The sequence below is a fragment of the Oryza brachyantha genome, chromosome 4 (genome assembly GCF_000231095.2).
Source record: "Oryza brachyantha chromosome 4, ObraRS2, whole genome shotgun sequence".
Classification (NCBI taxonomy): Eukaryota; Viridiplantae; Streptophyta; class Magnoliopsida; order Poales; family Poaceae; genus Oryza; species Oryza brachyantha.
The window spans coordinates 14,792,418-14,809,740 of record NC_023166.2 but is presented as its reverse complement, the minus strand read 5'-3'; the positions used below and the strand labels follow the sequence as shown (position 1 = coordinate 14,809,740).

Genomic DNA, 17,323 nt, shown 5'->3' with positions numbered 1-17,323 from the left:
TATGTGAACCCTGCTCGCCTGTGAAGCTAGCTGTGATGAATAGCCTTGACTTTTTCCAGGGAGAGAAGCCGTAGTCCGTAGTGAACTCTCGTATTATTGCGTAGTTATATTAGATTTGCCCCTTTTACTCAGCATCGTTGATAATAAGCGCCCGGATGGCCGTGGCTTTTTCTCGTCACGCTTTGTCGCCCGCACAGACAGCGGCAGCTCTCGGCCCATGTGCTTGCGACGTGCTGCCTCGGTGAGCAACTGTATGCGTACGGCTGGCCGGCTGGGCTCGCGCGCGCCGTTGGTGACATGGTATCCCAGACCGTTGACGAGCGTGACCCACCGTGCCACACGGGGTCGGGTTCGCTTGACCGTTGCCGTTTTCACGTCACTGCTCAACTTCTTTTTTCATTAGAGAAATGACAAACGAGTTCTTACGTGCGCACACCCAACGTCACACCCCTCATTGTCATCACAGGGTGACATCCCACGTCTGCTGTCGGAGAGTTCTCTACAAAACACAGTTCGGCAGGATGATATCGGATTGAGATCCTCTCACCATCTCGCTCCCATGTTACTTTTTCTCTAACGTGATCTCAGAAAACATGATGACTGTATATCAGTGACCACGTCACTAGGGGTTGAATTGGGCCTAAGGTAGCTTGGGCTCATGCCTCACTCTTGACAAAAATTTTAATTTACTAGTACCTATATATTTTCCAAAAAAACAAAAACCTGATAATTCAGGCCTTCCCTTTTTTAAGCCCAGTAGCAGAGCAATACATTAGTGATCCAACAGCCAAACCCTAGTCCTCGCTATGTCACTCGACCTCTCTCTCACTTTGTCCACTCTTGGCGATGAACGGGGGGCGGGTCGACGACAGCGGGCATCGGCGGACAGCGCACAACAGGTCATCTCCTTAATTCGCCATGGGTGCTAGCCGATTCAAGAGCACCTTCGCAAACCGCCTTGTGTATTCGTGGATCATCTCCCTCCACCTCCAGTGAGATATATTTTACCTAACTACTCAACTTTTTTTTAAACACGCACGAGATCAACACATCATTTCATTAATAAATTCATTAATAGACAAAGAAAAGATGGAGGGTGTAGGAGTAACCAACCCCAACACCCATCCACCAAGGTGTTACAAACGCATATGTAAGCACACCCTCCACGCCACAACCCCGACCAAGGTGTCAATGCTCAACTACATAGCACACACCATAAAGATATTTGAACTATAGCATAGGGTTTCCGCTATGTGTCCATTACACGTCCCTATATCCAAAACCACACTATTTGAGTAGGTTATGTGTAAAAATAATTAACTATTTGAACTTTGGTATGGTGTGTTTATTACTGTCTCTGTCTCATAATAACTTTATTTTTCGTTTTTCCGTGTCCAACGTTTGACCATTCATCTTATTTGAAAAATTTGTCAAAACTTAAATTAGTCACGCATAAAGTACTATTTATATTTTATCATCTACTAACAATAAAAATATTAGTCATAAAAAATTAAAATAAGATGAAGAGTCAAAATATTGTATCAATAAAACAGAAAAATGAAGTTATATGGTACAGAGATAGTATCTTTTTTACACACCTATCTGTACCCCATCTATTACATATAGAAATTTGAACCTAAAATTTTAAAGTCATGTTCACATTACATAAAATTATCAAATTTGAATAAAATTGATAGGGATGATTTATCATGTTGAAAAGTAACTTTGTACATTTTTTGATCCATTTCTATATATAAAACCCACTACCTATCAGATAATACACATTTAGTTTGAGTATGAGCAATATCTTTGATAAATGGGTATATGTAAAATTAGCTATGAGTATGAGTTATCTAATACCCTTCCCAGTGGTACCACTAATGTAGTAGTAGCATTTTAGCAGATAATATATCCATCTTAAAATATAAGCATTTTTAGATGTTTAGTAGAGATTAAGGTTGAGAATAAAAGATTAATTATGAGAAGTAGATAGATGAGAGGATAGGTAGGGATAAAATAGGAAAAATATTAAATAAGAAGTGATTGCTGAAATATGTAATATTGTAAATAGTAATAAAAATACTTATATTTGGGATAAAATTCAAATGTTAGAAATGATTATATTTTAGGACAGAGGATTATGGTGTGTTTGGTTGCTCATATGACCCTAGTTTGACTTATCTCTCTCACTAACACTGGGTTTGGTTTGGCTATCGGTTTAGCCCAAGTAGTTTAAGATTATGTTTGGTTGCCTAGATTGAGTAGAGATTTTGTTTAGTTGATTGAATATGTATGTGTGGGTACATATATACTTTTGGTTGAGATGGTCAATTTATCAAGGAAAATTCCTACTATGTAGACAATTAAAAATGAAATTAATGGACATATTATTTAATCAAATTGATGTATTTTTTATCACATACACAGTTAAAGCGAAATGGTAAAGTTAATGGGCAAAATCACTGCAACATCAGTTACTCTACTATATATAAAACATGACAACTTGTTAACAGCAAACTAGTGGAAAAAAAGAGGAGAATTTAGTCGCGTTGCCTCGTCGTCAACGATGGCCACAAGCCAAGCGGCACGACAATGGCAGCACGGTGGAAGGCGAAGGCGAAGGCGAGCTCGGAACGACATGATTCAATATTGGCGTCGCTGGATCTGGTGTGTGGGAGCTTGACCACCGACGAGGAACGAGCTATGGGATCTAGCGGCTTGAGCAATGTTGGCGATGACGACCATGCATGATCTGGAAAACCGCTAGGAGCTATTGTCAAAGCTCATGAAGGGAGGACAACACCGACAATTGTATGGACTCCTTTCCCCTTCCTCCTTATGCCGCTGAGAATGGGATGGGTGGTGGTGAGGGAACACACCATGCTTGTATCCGTCGCTACACCAGCGTGTACATGAAGCTGGTCTGGCTACCGAGCTAAGCTTGATCCATGCATTCCTTGTGGGTATGGTCGTGGGTGATTTTTGCACGACTGAAGCATCACTAATATACGTGCAACCAATCAAACAAACCTTTAGTTACAAGTGCGATACGATCTAGACCTCATATAAACAACCAAACAAGCTCCTGTTGTTCGTGTGAGACTCTGATGGGGTTTGGAAACATGGAATTGCCGTGACACCGTATGATGGGTTTAGTTGGTCGTGGGCTACTGGGCTTTTGCAGCCTTTTGTTCCTGTGAACGTGGAGACAAACGTGCTCGACTGTTCGTTGCCGCAAGAGCCATCTCTTTGCAAGAAGCCAGTAATATTCTCTCTGAACACTGGCTCGCTGTGTGATGTGTAGGGGTTATTTGGTTGAGGCTAAAATTTTTAGTCCTATGTCATATTTGAATGTTTGGATATTTATTATAAATATTAAATGTAGACTAATATAAACTAATTATAGAAATGAGAGCTAATTCATGTGACAAATTTTTTAAGCCTAATTAATCCATAATTAGCACATGTTTACTGTAGCATCACATAGGCTAATCATGAATTAATTAAGCTCAATAGTTTCATCTTGAAAATTAGTCCAAGATTATGGATGAGTTTTATTAATAATCTACATTTAATATTTATAATAAGTGTTCAAACATGAGGCTAAAAAGTTTAGCCCCATCCAAACACCACCGTAATCGCTGTTCCATTTCTAGGTGTCTCATCCTTTAGTTAAGCCTATTGTGTAAGATCTTGTTTAGTTCCTAAAATTTTTTAAAAAAACATCACATCAAATTTTTGGACACCTAAATAAAACATTAAACATAGATAAACCAAAAAAACTAATTGTACAGTTACAAAAGAAATCTTGAGACGAAAATCTTTTGAGCCTAATTAGTACATAATTAGCCATAAGTGCTACAATAACTAACATATGCTAACGATGGATTAATTAAGCTCAAAAAATTCGTCTCACAGTTTTTAGGCTAGCCGTGAAATTCGTTTTTTTATTCGTACCCGAAAACTCCAACTGACGTCCGGTCAAATATTTGACGTGACACTTCTTTCAATTTTTTTTTCAAACTAAACGGCACCTAAATCTACATGGTTAATACGTAGCGAATCTGTCAGTCTGTCTTGAACTTCATCACGTTCTTTGATTCTACGCCACGAAACAATACTCGGCCCAAGAACGAGGGATTGGGATCCAGACAGAATGCGTCAAGAACGAGCACCTCCGAGGCTCCGACGATGCTGATGTACATTGCGTCAATGCGCGGAAGCCTCGGAAGTACACAAGCGCAGCAGTTGGATGCCTTTTCTGGTCTCTGCTCGCTCGTGTCCAGCGGGCAGCGGACGGCTAGCAGAGTGGTACAAGTACAACAGCCGAGGGGGGGTCTGCTCAAACGCGACGAGTGATCCGATACGATCGCGGTCTCGCTTCGTTCTTGGGACGCATAAACCAGTGCAAAGTGCGGCAGCTGCATGAGCACGCTGCAAGCGAACCGATCATGGTCAATGACCGGGTTGGAGACCGTTCCGAAAAGCTCCAAGAGCGAGGGGACAGACGTCGCAGCCTCCGTCGCACGTGGAACTAAGCAAAGCCATACACGACGAAACTGGGCCAGATGATGAATATACAGCCCAAAATATAAACAGGCCTACCTCGGTGGCCCGGCCCAACTTGACATATAGACTCCTCCTGTTTCAGTGTTTCCTTTGCCCAAACCCCAGCCGAGCCTGCCGAAGCCACGGCCGACCGCCCCGCCCTCCGGCGGCTCCGCCGCTTCAACGCCGACTTGCTCTGCGGCTTCGCCCCTACGGCTCCCCTCGACCGTCGCCGCTCCCCACCCCGGCAGCTCGGCGCGTCGTCGTCGCCGGCGGCCGGCCCCGTGGCCGGCGGAGAGGGCGGTCTGCAGCTCGCTCGCTGCCGTTGCGCCGGAAAGTGGTGACGCCTTGCCGTCGGTGCCGGCGTCTTGGGCTCTCGCTCAGCCTCCTCACTCGGCATAACCGCAGACATCAAAGCTACAATGAGGTATATGAATGAATCCCCAGTCCAACCCTAGTATGAGCTACCGAACTGATTGTCTGGTCAGAGTTGCAAGCTTGTCCTGTTGGCGTTTTTTTTTAACTACCAGATGCTAGTTTTTAATCTATTGTTGAACATGAGCCTGAGCCTGTGTCTTGCAAAATCAGTTATACCTGCGTTTAACATGGGTTGACTTAGATAAAAAGACGCATATTTTAGTTTTGCAAATGCAATATTGTGTTTTCAATTGCTGGTAAACAGGTTTTGGCATAAAACTTACTGTACTTACTGGTTTCCCACTTGTATACCTTGCAGGTACATTGGTTGGTGAAGTAAGAGTTTACTACTGATTAGAATAAAATCTTTGTTGGATATGGCAGAGATTCACGAGAAAGATATGCAATTTGAGAAAGAAGACGGGGAAGATGAAGAGTATGTCTTGCTAGAGTTGGATGATTGTCTTTGTTCTGACATACAACCAAATGCTCCATATGTGCTTTCTGTAAGTTTGTTCTTCTCCAAATCAGTGGCTTAATGATACAGATCGGCATGTTTTGAGTTTACAAATTTTGTTTTTTTGAATGTTAGATCTTATAGATATTAGAGGGTTGGGACTCGTAGAATGTGATATCTAGAAGTGGCTCCGAAATTCCCTTTGCAACAGAACAACCATCATCAAGAAAGGGTGGGGCCTGCTTGAGATTTGCTTAAGGAATGCTTATATGGGCATATAACTGGATTAGTGGCTCTATGCTGATTATCTGCCTTAGTACATTAGCAATAAAAATTGCCTAATGGAATTACAACAGGACAAAGATTCATAGCTCTCATTTATTTTGAGAAATAGGAACTCAACCTAGCTCAGTTGGTTGGCTTGAACTTGGGTACCTATTTCGTCTATTAAATTGATACCAACTTTCTCTTTATCACCCATCACATTTTTCATATTTCTTTTGAGCAACCTTCATTGACATATGTTCAGATTTCTTCAAAACTCTCTCTATTAGCAATTGAATTTTGTTTTGAGGTACAAACTACACAGTGCTTCTAGTGTGTGTTATGTGCCTATGTGATAGCTTCCGGGAGAAAATCTTGGGTGTACCATGCCAGAAAATCTTTGCTAATACATATTCTGGTTATTAGCTGATCGGCTCCCTACAATTTGTAGCCCTTGCACTTTGGTACCATGATTTCTGGACATGCAAATACCAAAGCTATCTTTTTGCATGCTCTGATCACTGAGGTGTTGGCTCATATCTATTTCAAATGTCTGTTCAGTGTTTTTGTGTACTTAATGCTACTATGTCTTTTTTCATGTTTTCTAGGGTTTGGATACGTTGACTCCTACCTTGATACTAGGTGATGGCCTGAAGATGGTGAGTACCATTCATATTATGCTTGCAGGTTGCTTTCAAAGATGTGTACTTACACATAAAAGGAACAATGTCTATCCAAGTGTGATTATCTTACTGAACCTATTAGTTTAGACTCTTTTATTGCTAAGTTCTTGTTTGACCATGCCCCTGATATGTTTAGTATGGACTTGGTGGTGATGATTAAGCTCCTTTGTTCTAGATTCATTACAGCCATACACTCCTAGTAAGTTCTCATGAATATGCACTAATATATCATGGTTCAAGCTTTATCAGAAATTATATTGGGAAAAATATTATCCTATCTCCATCTTTATTTTTTACATGATTAAAGGATAGAACACTTTTAAGCTTTTGTTATTGGAGTCTATCTAGAGCATTATTCATTAGGAAAATAATTAATTGTTGTACTTTGTATATCTTGAAGTTATGAGAGGTCGAGAGGACGAGCTGGAAATATATCACATTGACACATTTGAATTCCATACATTGTTTCCAGTAGTTTCAGTATCAACAATCAATGCATTAGAATAAAACACATCTATTTACTGCTGATTGCTTCACTGAAGACCATTGCATGCATCTGCTAAGCAGACTCAGTTATTTTTTTTCGAGTAAATTATGCTCACGGTACATGAACTTGTGTGGTGGGTGCAAATAGATATAACAACTTGTAAATTGCTCACTTTGATATAATAACTTGGTTAGTTGGTGCGAATCAGACCAAAATAATCAACACAAGCAAAATTGCTCTAGATTAGCACACACTAATGACATAGCAGCATACACGTACGACTGTGATTTAGAGATCTTATTTCGAATTTAAATAAAAAGAGAAATTATATGTGCAAAAGTTTGTTTTTCAGGTCCAGGATAGAGAATTTATTTCATTTCTTGGGATAAATAATATCTATATAACTTATCCATACAAATAACTCCTGAAAAAATATTTTAATTTTTATGTTAATGTTCAAACACTCTGTATCATTGAAATGTATTTTTATGATCGGACGTTTCTAATCTACATCTTGAAAAATAATTAATTATTTTCTGTCTACACCTTGAAAATACCATATGGATAATAATAATACACTTGCAGTATAAAATTTTGATGCTTAACCATAGTTACATATCATTATGTATCTCATTAGATCAATTTTGCTTGTGTAGATCGTTTTGGCTTAAGTTTGCACGGATTAGCCAAGTTATTGTATCGGAATAAACAATTTACAAGTTATTGTATCTATTTGCACCCACCGTACAAGTTCATGTACCATGAACGCAATTTACTCTCTTTTTTCTCTGCATACTTTGACTTCTATTTTTAAAAGAAAGCAGTGAAGGTTGGCAATTTATTAGTCTATACTTTGGATTGCAAACTGTAAATCTGTTTGCTTATTGAAACACTAAACCTTGCTGAGCGAGCTGTCTGGCAATGCTTGTTTAATGACAGATTGGAGAATACCAAGAGACTATTGGCACATGCTATTTGTTCTCAGAAACTAGTAAGTTCTTCAATTCAAACCATTACCCTCTCCTTTTGTATATAAATAAATGGTAACTAGATGCCATTCACTAGTATACTGATTTGTTACCTGTGAAGTTGGTATTGTTGACATGTTGTTTCCCGAAGATTTGGATGGTAGTTCTATATGAGACGTCCTATGTGCACCTTAAATCCTAAACCACCATTAGTGATTCCTTTATTAGGATATGGTGTGTGTGTGTTTTAACCTTGTCAGTAGGCAGCTTAATCAAAATTCGTTAGGACCTAGGAGCCTCTGCACGCAGCTAGTATAAAGAGCACCTTTCATCTTATGCTATTTTTACAGCTAGTTCGTTTATATGTTCTGATCCCGTTTTCTCGTCAGATGCTCCACCGAGACCCATTCAAGGTGAGATTACACCTCCTGGAGAAAATAAGGACGAGCAAGGCAGCAGTACCACTAAGGAGGTACCATCCAAGGATGTGAAGCATCTCGCAAGCGTTCAGAAGATCCTCAAATTTCGCTCTATCAATGCGGATCATGAGCAGCATAGAGCTTACAGGGACAATGACAAGGAACTTTGAAACAAAAAAAAAACTTTTAGCTGTTTTTTCTTCATCAAATTGTACAGTAAGGTGATTCGTTTATCCTCCAAACAGAATGCCAGAATGACACTTATATTATGCTCATCTCACTATGGCACCTTCTAGCTTTCGCTTCTGCTTATAAAACAAAATTTAAATTTTTTAACTTTAAATTTGAAATTGTTTTTGATATTCTTTTACCGAAGTTTATCTTGGCTTTTAGATCGTTAAGAATACATGTATAAAAGTTTTATTTATAAACTATTTTTTTTGCAAATATGTTGTTTAACGATCCCTCCTTGTTTAGCTTGCAATATATATTACTGGTGAAACTCTCTTGCCTCCCTGTAAACGTAAGGTTTAAAACATCGAGCATCATTTTTTGACGTATAAATATCGCTCATCATGGTGGACCAAAAAAAAAAAAAATCTCGGCCTGCGCGACGAAGCCTCTCAAGTCTAATCCATGGCCGTACCACTTGAACCATAGAAAAACCATGGCTGCTGATCTGCTGTGAACGTGGAGAATACTCTAAAATGTCTAAAATATGTGCAAAAAGTCCATCATCCCTTGGCTAGGCCGTAGTATAGAAACAAAGGCCAGGCGTGCATTTCATTTGGGATACTGCGCATTAGATCTGAGCTTGAGCAGCTATGCAATGCTAGCCGCCTAGCTGCAGCTCGCCACACGCCCAACAACATCAGTCGCAGTTTGCTAGCCGTGGAGGCGAGGCGACGATGGAGTCGGCAAAGATGAGACCGGCGGCGATGGCGACGAAGAGCGAGTACCGGAGGATGGAGCTGGAGCCCGAGGAGGAGCTGGACGTGGAGGAGTGGGCGCGGAGGGCGGAGGCGCAGCGCCGCAGGCGTCGGAGCGGCGGGAGATACGTCTTCACCTGCGCGCTCTTCGCGTCGCTCAACGCCGTCCTCCTCGGTTACGGTCAGTCAGATGAGATCTCCTGCTCGATAGATCCTCCTCATCTTCTCCTGCCACGATTCCAACTCCAAGCTTCCGTTTCGGTTCCCGCAATAAAAATAAGAACACCCTCTGCGTCACCGAGTTGTAATAACCATGCGAAGCTTGTGGCTGTGCGAGGAAACGAATTGTCGGACTACCAGATGGGCCAGCCAAACAATATGCCGGTCGTCGACTACTCTAGTTTACGTTTCAAGAGGGTGGTTTTCTCTCGCCGGCTAGGTAAATATGTAATGAGTTAGGAGTATAGAAATTGTCGGTCGCTAGAAGGTGTTGGCAAATTTAGGCAGCTGAAGCCTGCGACATGAATGGTACTTCCTCGGACGAAAAAGAACTTTATTTTTGGTTTTATCAACTGTTTTATCATCCGTTTTATTTAGAAAAATTATATATATTTTTTCTAAAAAATAGTCACGCGTAAAAATATTCTTCATGGTTTATCATCTAAAAACAATAAAAAAATAAATTATATAAAAATAAATTATATATTTTTTAAAATAAAATGAAGAATCAAACTGTATTAAAAACTGAAAAATAAATTTATTTTACGTTAGAGTAGGTAGCTCTGACGGTCACATGAAACTATTTGTGATTTTCGCATTCGTACTCAAGGATTGATTAGTCCAAACCACCATGTGTTTGCTTAAACTTGCAGGAAAGTGACACCTACAAAATGTACTATACTACTGTTAGTTCTGTTGCTGATTACACCAGATTTTTTTCAGTCCAGATTACACCAAATTAAAGATTTTAGACCAGTTCTGGCCCATTCCATCTTCCACCATCAAACTAATCTTAAAAGCAACTAAATAGTTTTTCCTACGCTCTAAATCACTCCATTCTCCAGTATCACATCACTCTCATGGTCGATAGAATAATCCATACGGCAGGAGCGGCCGTACACGTAGCTCGTCCAAGTCCAACTCCCGAATTTTTCCTGTCAAAACCGAGTGGTTGACCTTGACAAAATTCAACAGAAATGCTGAAAAAACCACCAGGAAATCCACAAATTTGTTTGGAGTCCTCGAGCAACCCACAAAAACTCAAAAAGGGATCATCCGGCAAACATTTCTCGCTCCTCCAGTAGGAAAGGAACAGGCAAACGGCGTGGCGGAGCACATCGACATCTCCCACCTTTCTCGCGCCCCCGCCCCTCGTCCCCATTGGATCGGGGGCGTCCACCATTGATGACCAGCTCTGAATCTAGTGCTGCAAATCGTCCGTGGCAAAGAGCGGCCTCGCCAGATCGCCGGGAGCCCGGAGGGAGGCGATGGCGGGCGCGGAGGCCGCCCATGGCAGGAACAAGTACGCGGTTCTTGATCCCAGCGACGAGCCGGAGATGGACGCGGGGCGTAGGAGACCCTCGGCGTCCGAGCGGAGGAGCAAGGAGCGGTTCGTGTTCGCCTGCGCAATCTTCGCCTCGCTCAACGCCATCCTCCTCGGATATGGTGAGTTTTTGCAATGCCGATGCAATAAAAACGGCGTATTTTCGTTACAAATTTGCGCGCCCTCTTGAGTGGAATCGCAGTACCGTACCGATAGCCACAACACTTCGTCAATTGCAAGCGCTTAAATGGTATGCTTTCCGTACCTTCCGCACGAGAAAATCTTGGTTTCTTTCTGAACACCAGTAACGACGAAAAGGGGCGCAAATCACAAAGATGCAATTTTTATGATTGGATGGAAATGCAATTTTTTCTTTAACTATAGCTATCTGTATGGTCCTCATGCTGGATTCTGATCCTTACTTGCATATGAAATATTGGACAACTGAGTTTTCATATCTTCCGTGAAATTAAGCTTCCAAGCGATTGATTCCCCCTGTTGGCTAGCAGTTTTTACAAGCCGTTGCTCATGTTGTATATGCAGATGTTGGTGTAATGAGCGGCGCAATAATCTACATCCAGAAAGATCTTCACATTACCGAGTTTCAGGAAGAAATTTTAGTTGGCTGCTTGAGTGTGGTTTCACTCTTGGGAAGTCTGTCAGGAGGAAGAACATCTGATGCAATTGGCAGGAAATGGACAATGGCTCTTGGTGCAATTGTCTTCCAGACTGGTGCGGCCATAATGACATTTGCTCCTTCATTCACAGTGCTCATGATCGGGAGGCTCCTCGCTGGCGTGGGCATTGGCTTTGGTGCTATGATATCTGCAGTCTATATCGCTGAGATATCCCCTGCAGCTGCCCGTGGGACTCTCACATCTCTCCCTGAGATCTGTATCAATTTAGGGATCCTCCTTGGTTATGTTTCCAACTATGCTTTCTCAGGCCTTTCAGAGCATATAAATTGGAGGATTATGCTTGGTGTAGGTATCCTCCCATCTATCTTCATTGGATTTGCACTTTTTGTGATCCCAGAATCACCCAGGTGGTTGATGATGGAAAAAAGAGTTCCAGAAGCCCGGGCGGTGTTGCTGCAGATAAGTGAGTCTGAAGATGAGGTTGAAGAAAGGCTGGCTGAGATTGAGGAAGCTGCAAGTCTTCTTAAATCAACGAAATCTGAGGACAAGGCAGTGTGGATGGAGCTCCTCAACCCTTCTCCTGCCGTCCGCCGGATGCTATATGCTGGCTGTGGTATTCAGATGTTCCAGCAGATTACGGGTATTGATGCTACTGTCTATTACAGCCCAACTATTTTCAGAGATGCCGGGATCAAGTCTGATCAGGAGCTTCTTGCAGCCACAGTGGCTGTTGGGTTTACTAAGACTGTGTTCATATTGGTTGCAATCTTCCTCATTGATAAAGTTGGACGCAAACCACTTCTTTATGTTAGCACCATTGGAATGACTATCTGCTTATTTGTCTTGGGGATTGCACTCACATTGCAAAAGCATGCTATGGGACTTATTTCTCCAAGAATTGGGATTGACCTAGCAGTTTTTGCAGTTTGCGGGAATGTGGCTTTCTTTTCAATTGGCATGGGACCAATATGTTGGGTCTTGTCTTCAGAGATATTTCCTTTGAGATTACGAGCTCAAGCATCAGCACTAGGTCAAGTAGGTGGTAGAGTGAGCAGTGGTTTGGTTTCCATGTCATTTCTTTCCATGGCCCGCATTATATCAGTGGCAGGAATGTTCTTTGTCTTTGCGGCTATCTCGACTGTCTCTGTGGCCTTTGTGTATTTCTGTGTGCCAGAAACGAAGGGGAAAACTCTGGAGCAGATTGAGATAATGTTTGAAGGCGGAAAAGAATGGAGAAGAGGTGAGGTAGAGCTTGAGGATACACAACATTTAATACAAAGCAGCAAGAAGCCTGTGTCTGTAGGTTGAAATTATTAGAAACAATAAACTTGAAATCATTCGACGTTCAATGGTGAACCATCCTTACCCTGCTTCCATCGCCTACGGAATTATAATATTCGGGTCTGCAAAATGATCAGGCTGCCTTGGACTGCTATGGATTTTGATGGCTTATAAGAGGAGTATAGTAGTAGGTGCAAAACAGCATATTGTTTAGTTCTTCGTGTAAATGTCTGCTTTACACAACTAAATCCCAAAATGTTACCTGGGAGGACACATGTTGTATATGGCGGTATCTTCTACCTACGAGAAATATAGTTGTTGAAGTTCCTTGTTCCACAGTTTAATTTTAACAGAGGGGGATAGGTATAATGCAAATTTGCTGTTACTTTCCAACTGAAAGAATTGTGTTATTCTCCTTCCAGCTTTTTAATTAGTCCTTCATGAATCATGATAATGTAGTACTATGGCTTTGTTGGTCGTATAAAACCTTCAGAGCATCCCATGTCTATAGCTAACGCATTTTGAGGTGCATCGTTATGTGAATATCAGATGTGGGTAATGTACAGTTCGAAATGGATTTGTCCTGTCAGATGATTCCTTCAGTCAGATTAATTATTTACTAGAAATGCACAATGTGTCGATATTAGCATAGCTTCATATACAATTTTTGTCGTATTGACAAAAACTTACAAGTGCAAAGCCACTGTTATTATGTGATTGCTTGCCTGCAAGTGAAGATGTGCTATTTGTCTGACATCCCACTGATTCCGATCACTCTACTATCTCTTTGCATTTGTGCAACTATTCATGCTTAGCAAACATCGAAGAATTGCAGAACAAGCAGCTATCTGAGAGTAACCTTCCAATCACACTCCCTTCCTCCATTTCCAGGTTCCTGCTCTCCCTGTTCCACAGATGGATGCCAAAGCTCTCACCTTTGATGCTCTCAACCTTGGCCTTCACCCACCTCTCGCCCTTCCTGTCCTTGGGTGCAACAAACAGCCCACCGATCTTGTTCCAGTCGACGGGGTAGAACGCCTGTGGCGGCAGCACCGTCAGGTCAGCCTCCGGTCTCCGGCGACGCCACCTCGCCGCCACCCTCGACACCAGGTACGGCCCGTTGTGCCCCCACTTGCTTCCGTCGAATTTGGCGGCGAACTCGGCGATGAACTCGCGGAGCAGCGGGTGGCCCTGGTCGAACACCATCACGGCGTTGTTCAGGCGCATCCAGTCGCCGGTGGCCGCGTCCACGGCCTGCGCGCCTATGGCGTTGCGGAGGTCGGAGAAGGGCCTGAGGACGACGACGTCGGCGTCGAGGTAGACACCGCCGTACTTGTAGAGCAGGGCGAGACGGAGGAGGTTGGAGAGGTTCTGCCCGAGGGGGATGCTGCCGGGGCTGACGTCCCCGCGCTGCACCGTGCCTAGCCACGCCTCCGCCGGCGTGCCTTTCAGGAGGTACGCCATGTCCGGTGAGGCGGCGGCGACGCGGAGGCCGCGGTCGAGAAACGGCCTGAGCCTGTCGCTGCCGCCCTCGGAGTCCATGGTATCGGAGGCGATCAGGAGGCAGGCGTCGCGGTGAGACCTGAAGAGACTCTCCACGACGAGGAGCTCGCGGCGGCCGAACTGCGCGAGCGGGGAGAGCCACGTCATGAAGAAGCGGCGCGTGCACGGCCGCGGCGAGCCGAAGAGCTCGGCCGCGCGCGCCGCGAACAGCCGTGCCCGGGGTGTCTGCCTGTGCAGAAGCTTGAGGAGGCTCTTGTTTCTCTTCGTGGACACCTTCTTACCGCTCTTAGCACGAGAAGCAACAGGAAGAGGAGGCGCCGGCGGAAGAGGAGGTGGCGGCGGCGGCGGCGGCGGCGACGAGGCATGGAATGCTCTCAAGGTCTTGTCCATGGAGGCATCAAGGGTGGGAGCAGACGCAGCCGTCGTAGCCGCAGCATTCGGCCTCGAAGTTGGCCGCGGGAGGAGTGGACATAGTAGGAGGCTAAAGGTGGTGTGCGAGAGGAGGAAGACGAGGGAGAGAAGCAGCAGGAGGAAGGGGAGTGAGAGGGAGAGGAGGAGCAATGGCAATGGCTTCCGCGGCGGCGGCGGCGCCATCGTTGGTGACGTCCAAGGAGGAGCAGGCGCCATGGCGTAGCCTCCTCCTGCACCTTGGTGGCAACTGCCGCCATGTGCACGTACGTGCACCGGGGCGCCCGCCTCTTGGAGTTGGAGCCAAGGAATTTTCTGCGTGGACCCTTCGAAACAGGGGAAGGCAGGGCGCGCCATCAGCGTGGGCTGGCTTGGCCTCCACAGCGCTTGCCGATAGGTTAAAAATTTTAACAACACTTGCTAGTTTGTGGCATTTTGTTTTGGAGCTACCGCCACTGCCTCAGACCCTCAGTGGCGTCAAATGTGTGATGTGCTGTCATGCATTTCTCTCCAATTTTAAGCCTAGTGCATGCCTTTTCTTAGTACGGAGTGCTAGGATATCTCTGTGTACATGCGTCTTTATGTGTCCACTTCCAACTTCCGATTGTTTCGATTTGCGTTTTTCTTAGGGACATCAAGTTTGTTTTTTGAAGTGCACTGCGTGCATGTTCAAAATGATGTAACAGGCTAACCGACTAACAGTAGATAAAGTGACCACTACTGGATCTCAATGGCTCAATTCATGTATCCAGCATGTGTGGCCTTGATCTAATCTACTTATACAGAGAAAACTTCACATTCAGATCGATCAGCACGCCCATAGCATTCATGCAGCATGAAATGTGCGAAACACGTAGCTTAATTGGATTAGACAATCGACTTGCATGTGACATACTATAAAATTTGGCATAGTATACCAGCAGGAAGCAGCCAGCCAGCCAAGAGACAAGTCAATCCTTAGCGATGCAACTGTGCAAGGATCTGAATGGATACCTCTCAAAAATATCAGGATTCAGGAACTACTTAAAAAGAACTACTCGTCGATTACATTGCCGGATGGATTCCCTGTAGAGAGACAGAGAGCGCGCAGAAACTGTCCATCGACTTATTCACTCCCATATTTTAGCTTTTATTTATGCTCATAAGTTAAATTTTAATATTTTAACCTTAAATTTAGAGTTGATTTTGAGATTTTTTATTATAGTTTATTTTCAGATTTCTTTTAGATCACTATAAACATGTATATAAAAGTTTTATTCGCAATTATTTTCTATTTACAAATATGCTTTTGGTATTTTCTTTTAAAAACCCAAAATATGCAGAACGTGTTTTTTGCTAGCCTCACCATGGCATCACATAAACGTAGTTGGAGTGAGGTGAAGTAGTTAGATCAACGAATTGGCGTGATGGGATTATGAGATAAAGCACATCAAAACAAATTTAGGGCCCATTTGAATAACAAGAATGAAAAAAAATGGAGTAATAGAAAAAATATAGGATTATGACAGGAATATAGGTGTAAAACAGAGGATTGCAAAACACAGAAAAAACGTAGGAACGACCGTTCGATTGGACCACATGAAGGCCCCTTTGAATTTTATAGGATTTCATTCCTATAGGAATTTTTCCTACAAAGCCCTTTGAATTAAAGGAATAAACCCTATGAAATCCTTTGAAATTCCTATAGAATGCATCTTCCTATACTAAGTTTTGGAGAAAATTTAGCAAGAGGTTGAACCTCATGGAAAAAATCTATTGAGTCTATATCTCTCCTCAAATTACTGTGTTTTTCCTGTAGTCCAATCAAACGGTCATTCCTACGTTTTTTCTGTGTCTTGCAATCCTCTGTTTTACACCTATATTCCTATCAGAATCCTATATTTATCATGTTCCTCTATTTTTTCATTCCTTTGATTCTAAGGGGCCAGAAAAATACAGGAATTTGAGAAGAGATATAGACTCAAAGGATTTTTTTCCATAAGGTTCAACCTCTTGTTAAATTTCCTTCAAAACATGTATAGGAAAATGCATTCCATAGGGTTCATTATTTTGATTCAAAGGGTTTTGTAGGAAAAATTTCTATAGGAATGAAATCCTATAAAATTCATATGAAATTCCTTTGAATCAAAGTGGCCTTAGACCTCCTGCAGCACTTGCAGTCTATGGAAAAGTCATTTTGTCCCCTTGAGGAGATGTACACTTGTTCTTTTTTTTTCATATAAATGGTTAAGAAAATTCTAAAAAGATGACAACATAGATAATTGTAAGAAAATCGCTCCGTCAGCACGCAAGTTTACATTCGACGTCGATAAGATAAAACAAAAACAACATATCTGACGTACTTGTACTACTGATGTATTTTTGTTCTCGTTCAATGGATCATTTTGAAATTAAATTTTTTGCAAGATGATAGATGACAAATGGATCAGATTTTTTAAATAAGGAGTAATTATGCTTTTGGCCCTGTTTTTAAGTCTAAATACTAATTTAATCATGTTTTCTTAGCTTTGCTTATTTGATGCTGGTTTTTAAAGATAAAGTTACCGCCTGACCCTACTCCGTGAAATCGACTTAGTAGTGTTAAACTTAGGGTCAAAATATCATTTATACACTTACTTATTTGACGAGAAAGTTTTATTTGTGCCAAGATTTTTTTTTCATGTTATGGAATTATATTCATTGTTATATTCAATAAATATAATCTTATACTTTTATAATATAGATTAGTGAATATATGTTCATTTATATTGATATAAAATGTGGATTATATATATGATT

General features: G+C 42.3%; 3 protein-coding genes across 3 annotated transcripts; 2 read left to right on the top strand and 1 right to left on the bottom strand.

The window, feature by feature from the left end:
* The first annotated feature begins 4,825 nt into the window (after window positions 1-4,825).
* Window positions 4,826-8,566, top strand: LOC102718449. Its single transcript, XM_006652489.3, has 5 exons — window positions 4,826-4,975; window positions 5,285-5,471; window positions 6,295-6,345; window positions 7,796-7,847; window positions 8,214-8,566. Exons 2-5 carry the CDS (start codon window positions 5,343-5,345, stop codon window positions 8,411-8,413), a joined length of 432 nt encoding a protein of 143 aa, XP_006652552.1. The 5' UTR covers window positions 4,826-4,975; window positions 5,285-5,342; the 3' UTR covers window positions 8,414-8,566.
* Window positions 8,567-10,491: 1,925 nt separating this feature from the next.
* LOC102718169 (probable polyol transporter 4) lies at window positions 10,492-13,033 on the top strand. Its single transcript, XM_006652488.3, has 2 exons — window positions 10,492-10,837; window positions 11,259-13,033. The coding sequence occupies exons 1-2, from the start codon at window positions 10,660-10,662 to the stop codon at window positions 12,659-12,661; spliced, it is 1,581 nt and encodes a 526-aa protein (XP_006652551.1). The 5' UTR covers window positions 10,492-10,659; the 3' UTR covers window positions 12,662-13,033.
* A 287-nt stretch (window positions 13,034-13,320) lies between these two features.
* LOC102717891 (uncharacterized protein At4g19900-like) lies at window positions 13,321-14,865 on the bottom strand. The gene has a single exon (XM_006652487.2). The coding sequence runs from the start codon at window positions 14,762-14,764 to the stop codon at window positions 13,436-13,438; it is 1,329 nt and encodes a 442-aa protein (XP_006652550.1). The 5' UTR covers window positions 14,765-14,865; the 3' UTR covers window positions 13,321-13,435.
* Between the last annotated feature and the right edge of the window lie 2,458 nt (window positions 14,866-17,323).

Excerpts from the sequence above, each read along its gene's own strand:
- LOC102718449 (XM_006652489.3), top strand. The coding sequence starts at position 5,343 with ATGGCAGAGATTCACGAGAAAGATATGCAATTTGAGAAAGAAGACGGG. Across the intron at positions 6,346-7,795 it reads TAGGTGATGGCCTGAAGATG|ATTGGAGAATACCAAGAGAC; the intron begins GTGAGTACCATT and ends GTTTAATGACAG. Across the intron at positions 7,848-8,213 it reads CTATTTGTTCTCAGAAACTA|ATGCTCCACCGAGACCCATT; the intron begins GTAAGTTCTTCA and ends TTTTCTCGTCAG.
- LOC102718169 (XM_006652488.3), top strand. The coding sequence starts at position 10,660 with ATGGCGGGCGCGGAGGCCGCCCATGGCAGGAACAAGTACGCGGTTCTT. Across the intron at positions 10,838-11,258 it reads CGCCATCCTCCTCGGATATG|ATGTTGGTGTAATGAGCGGC; the intron begins GTGAGTTTTTGC and ends TTGTATATGCAG.
- LOC102717891 (XM_006652487.2), bottom strand. The coding sequence starts at position 14,764 with ATGGCGCCTGCTCCTCCTTGGACGTCACCAACGATGGCGCCGCCGCCG.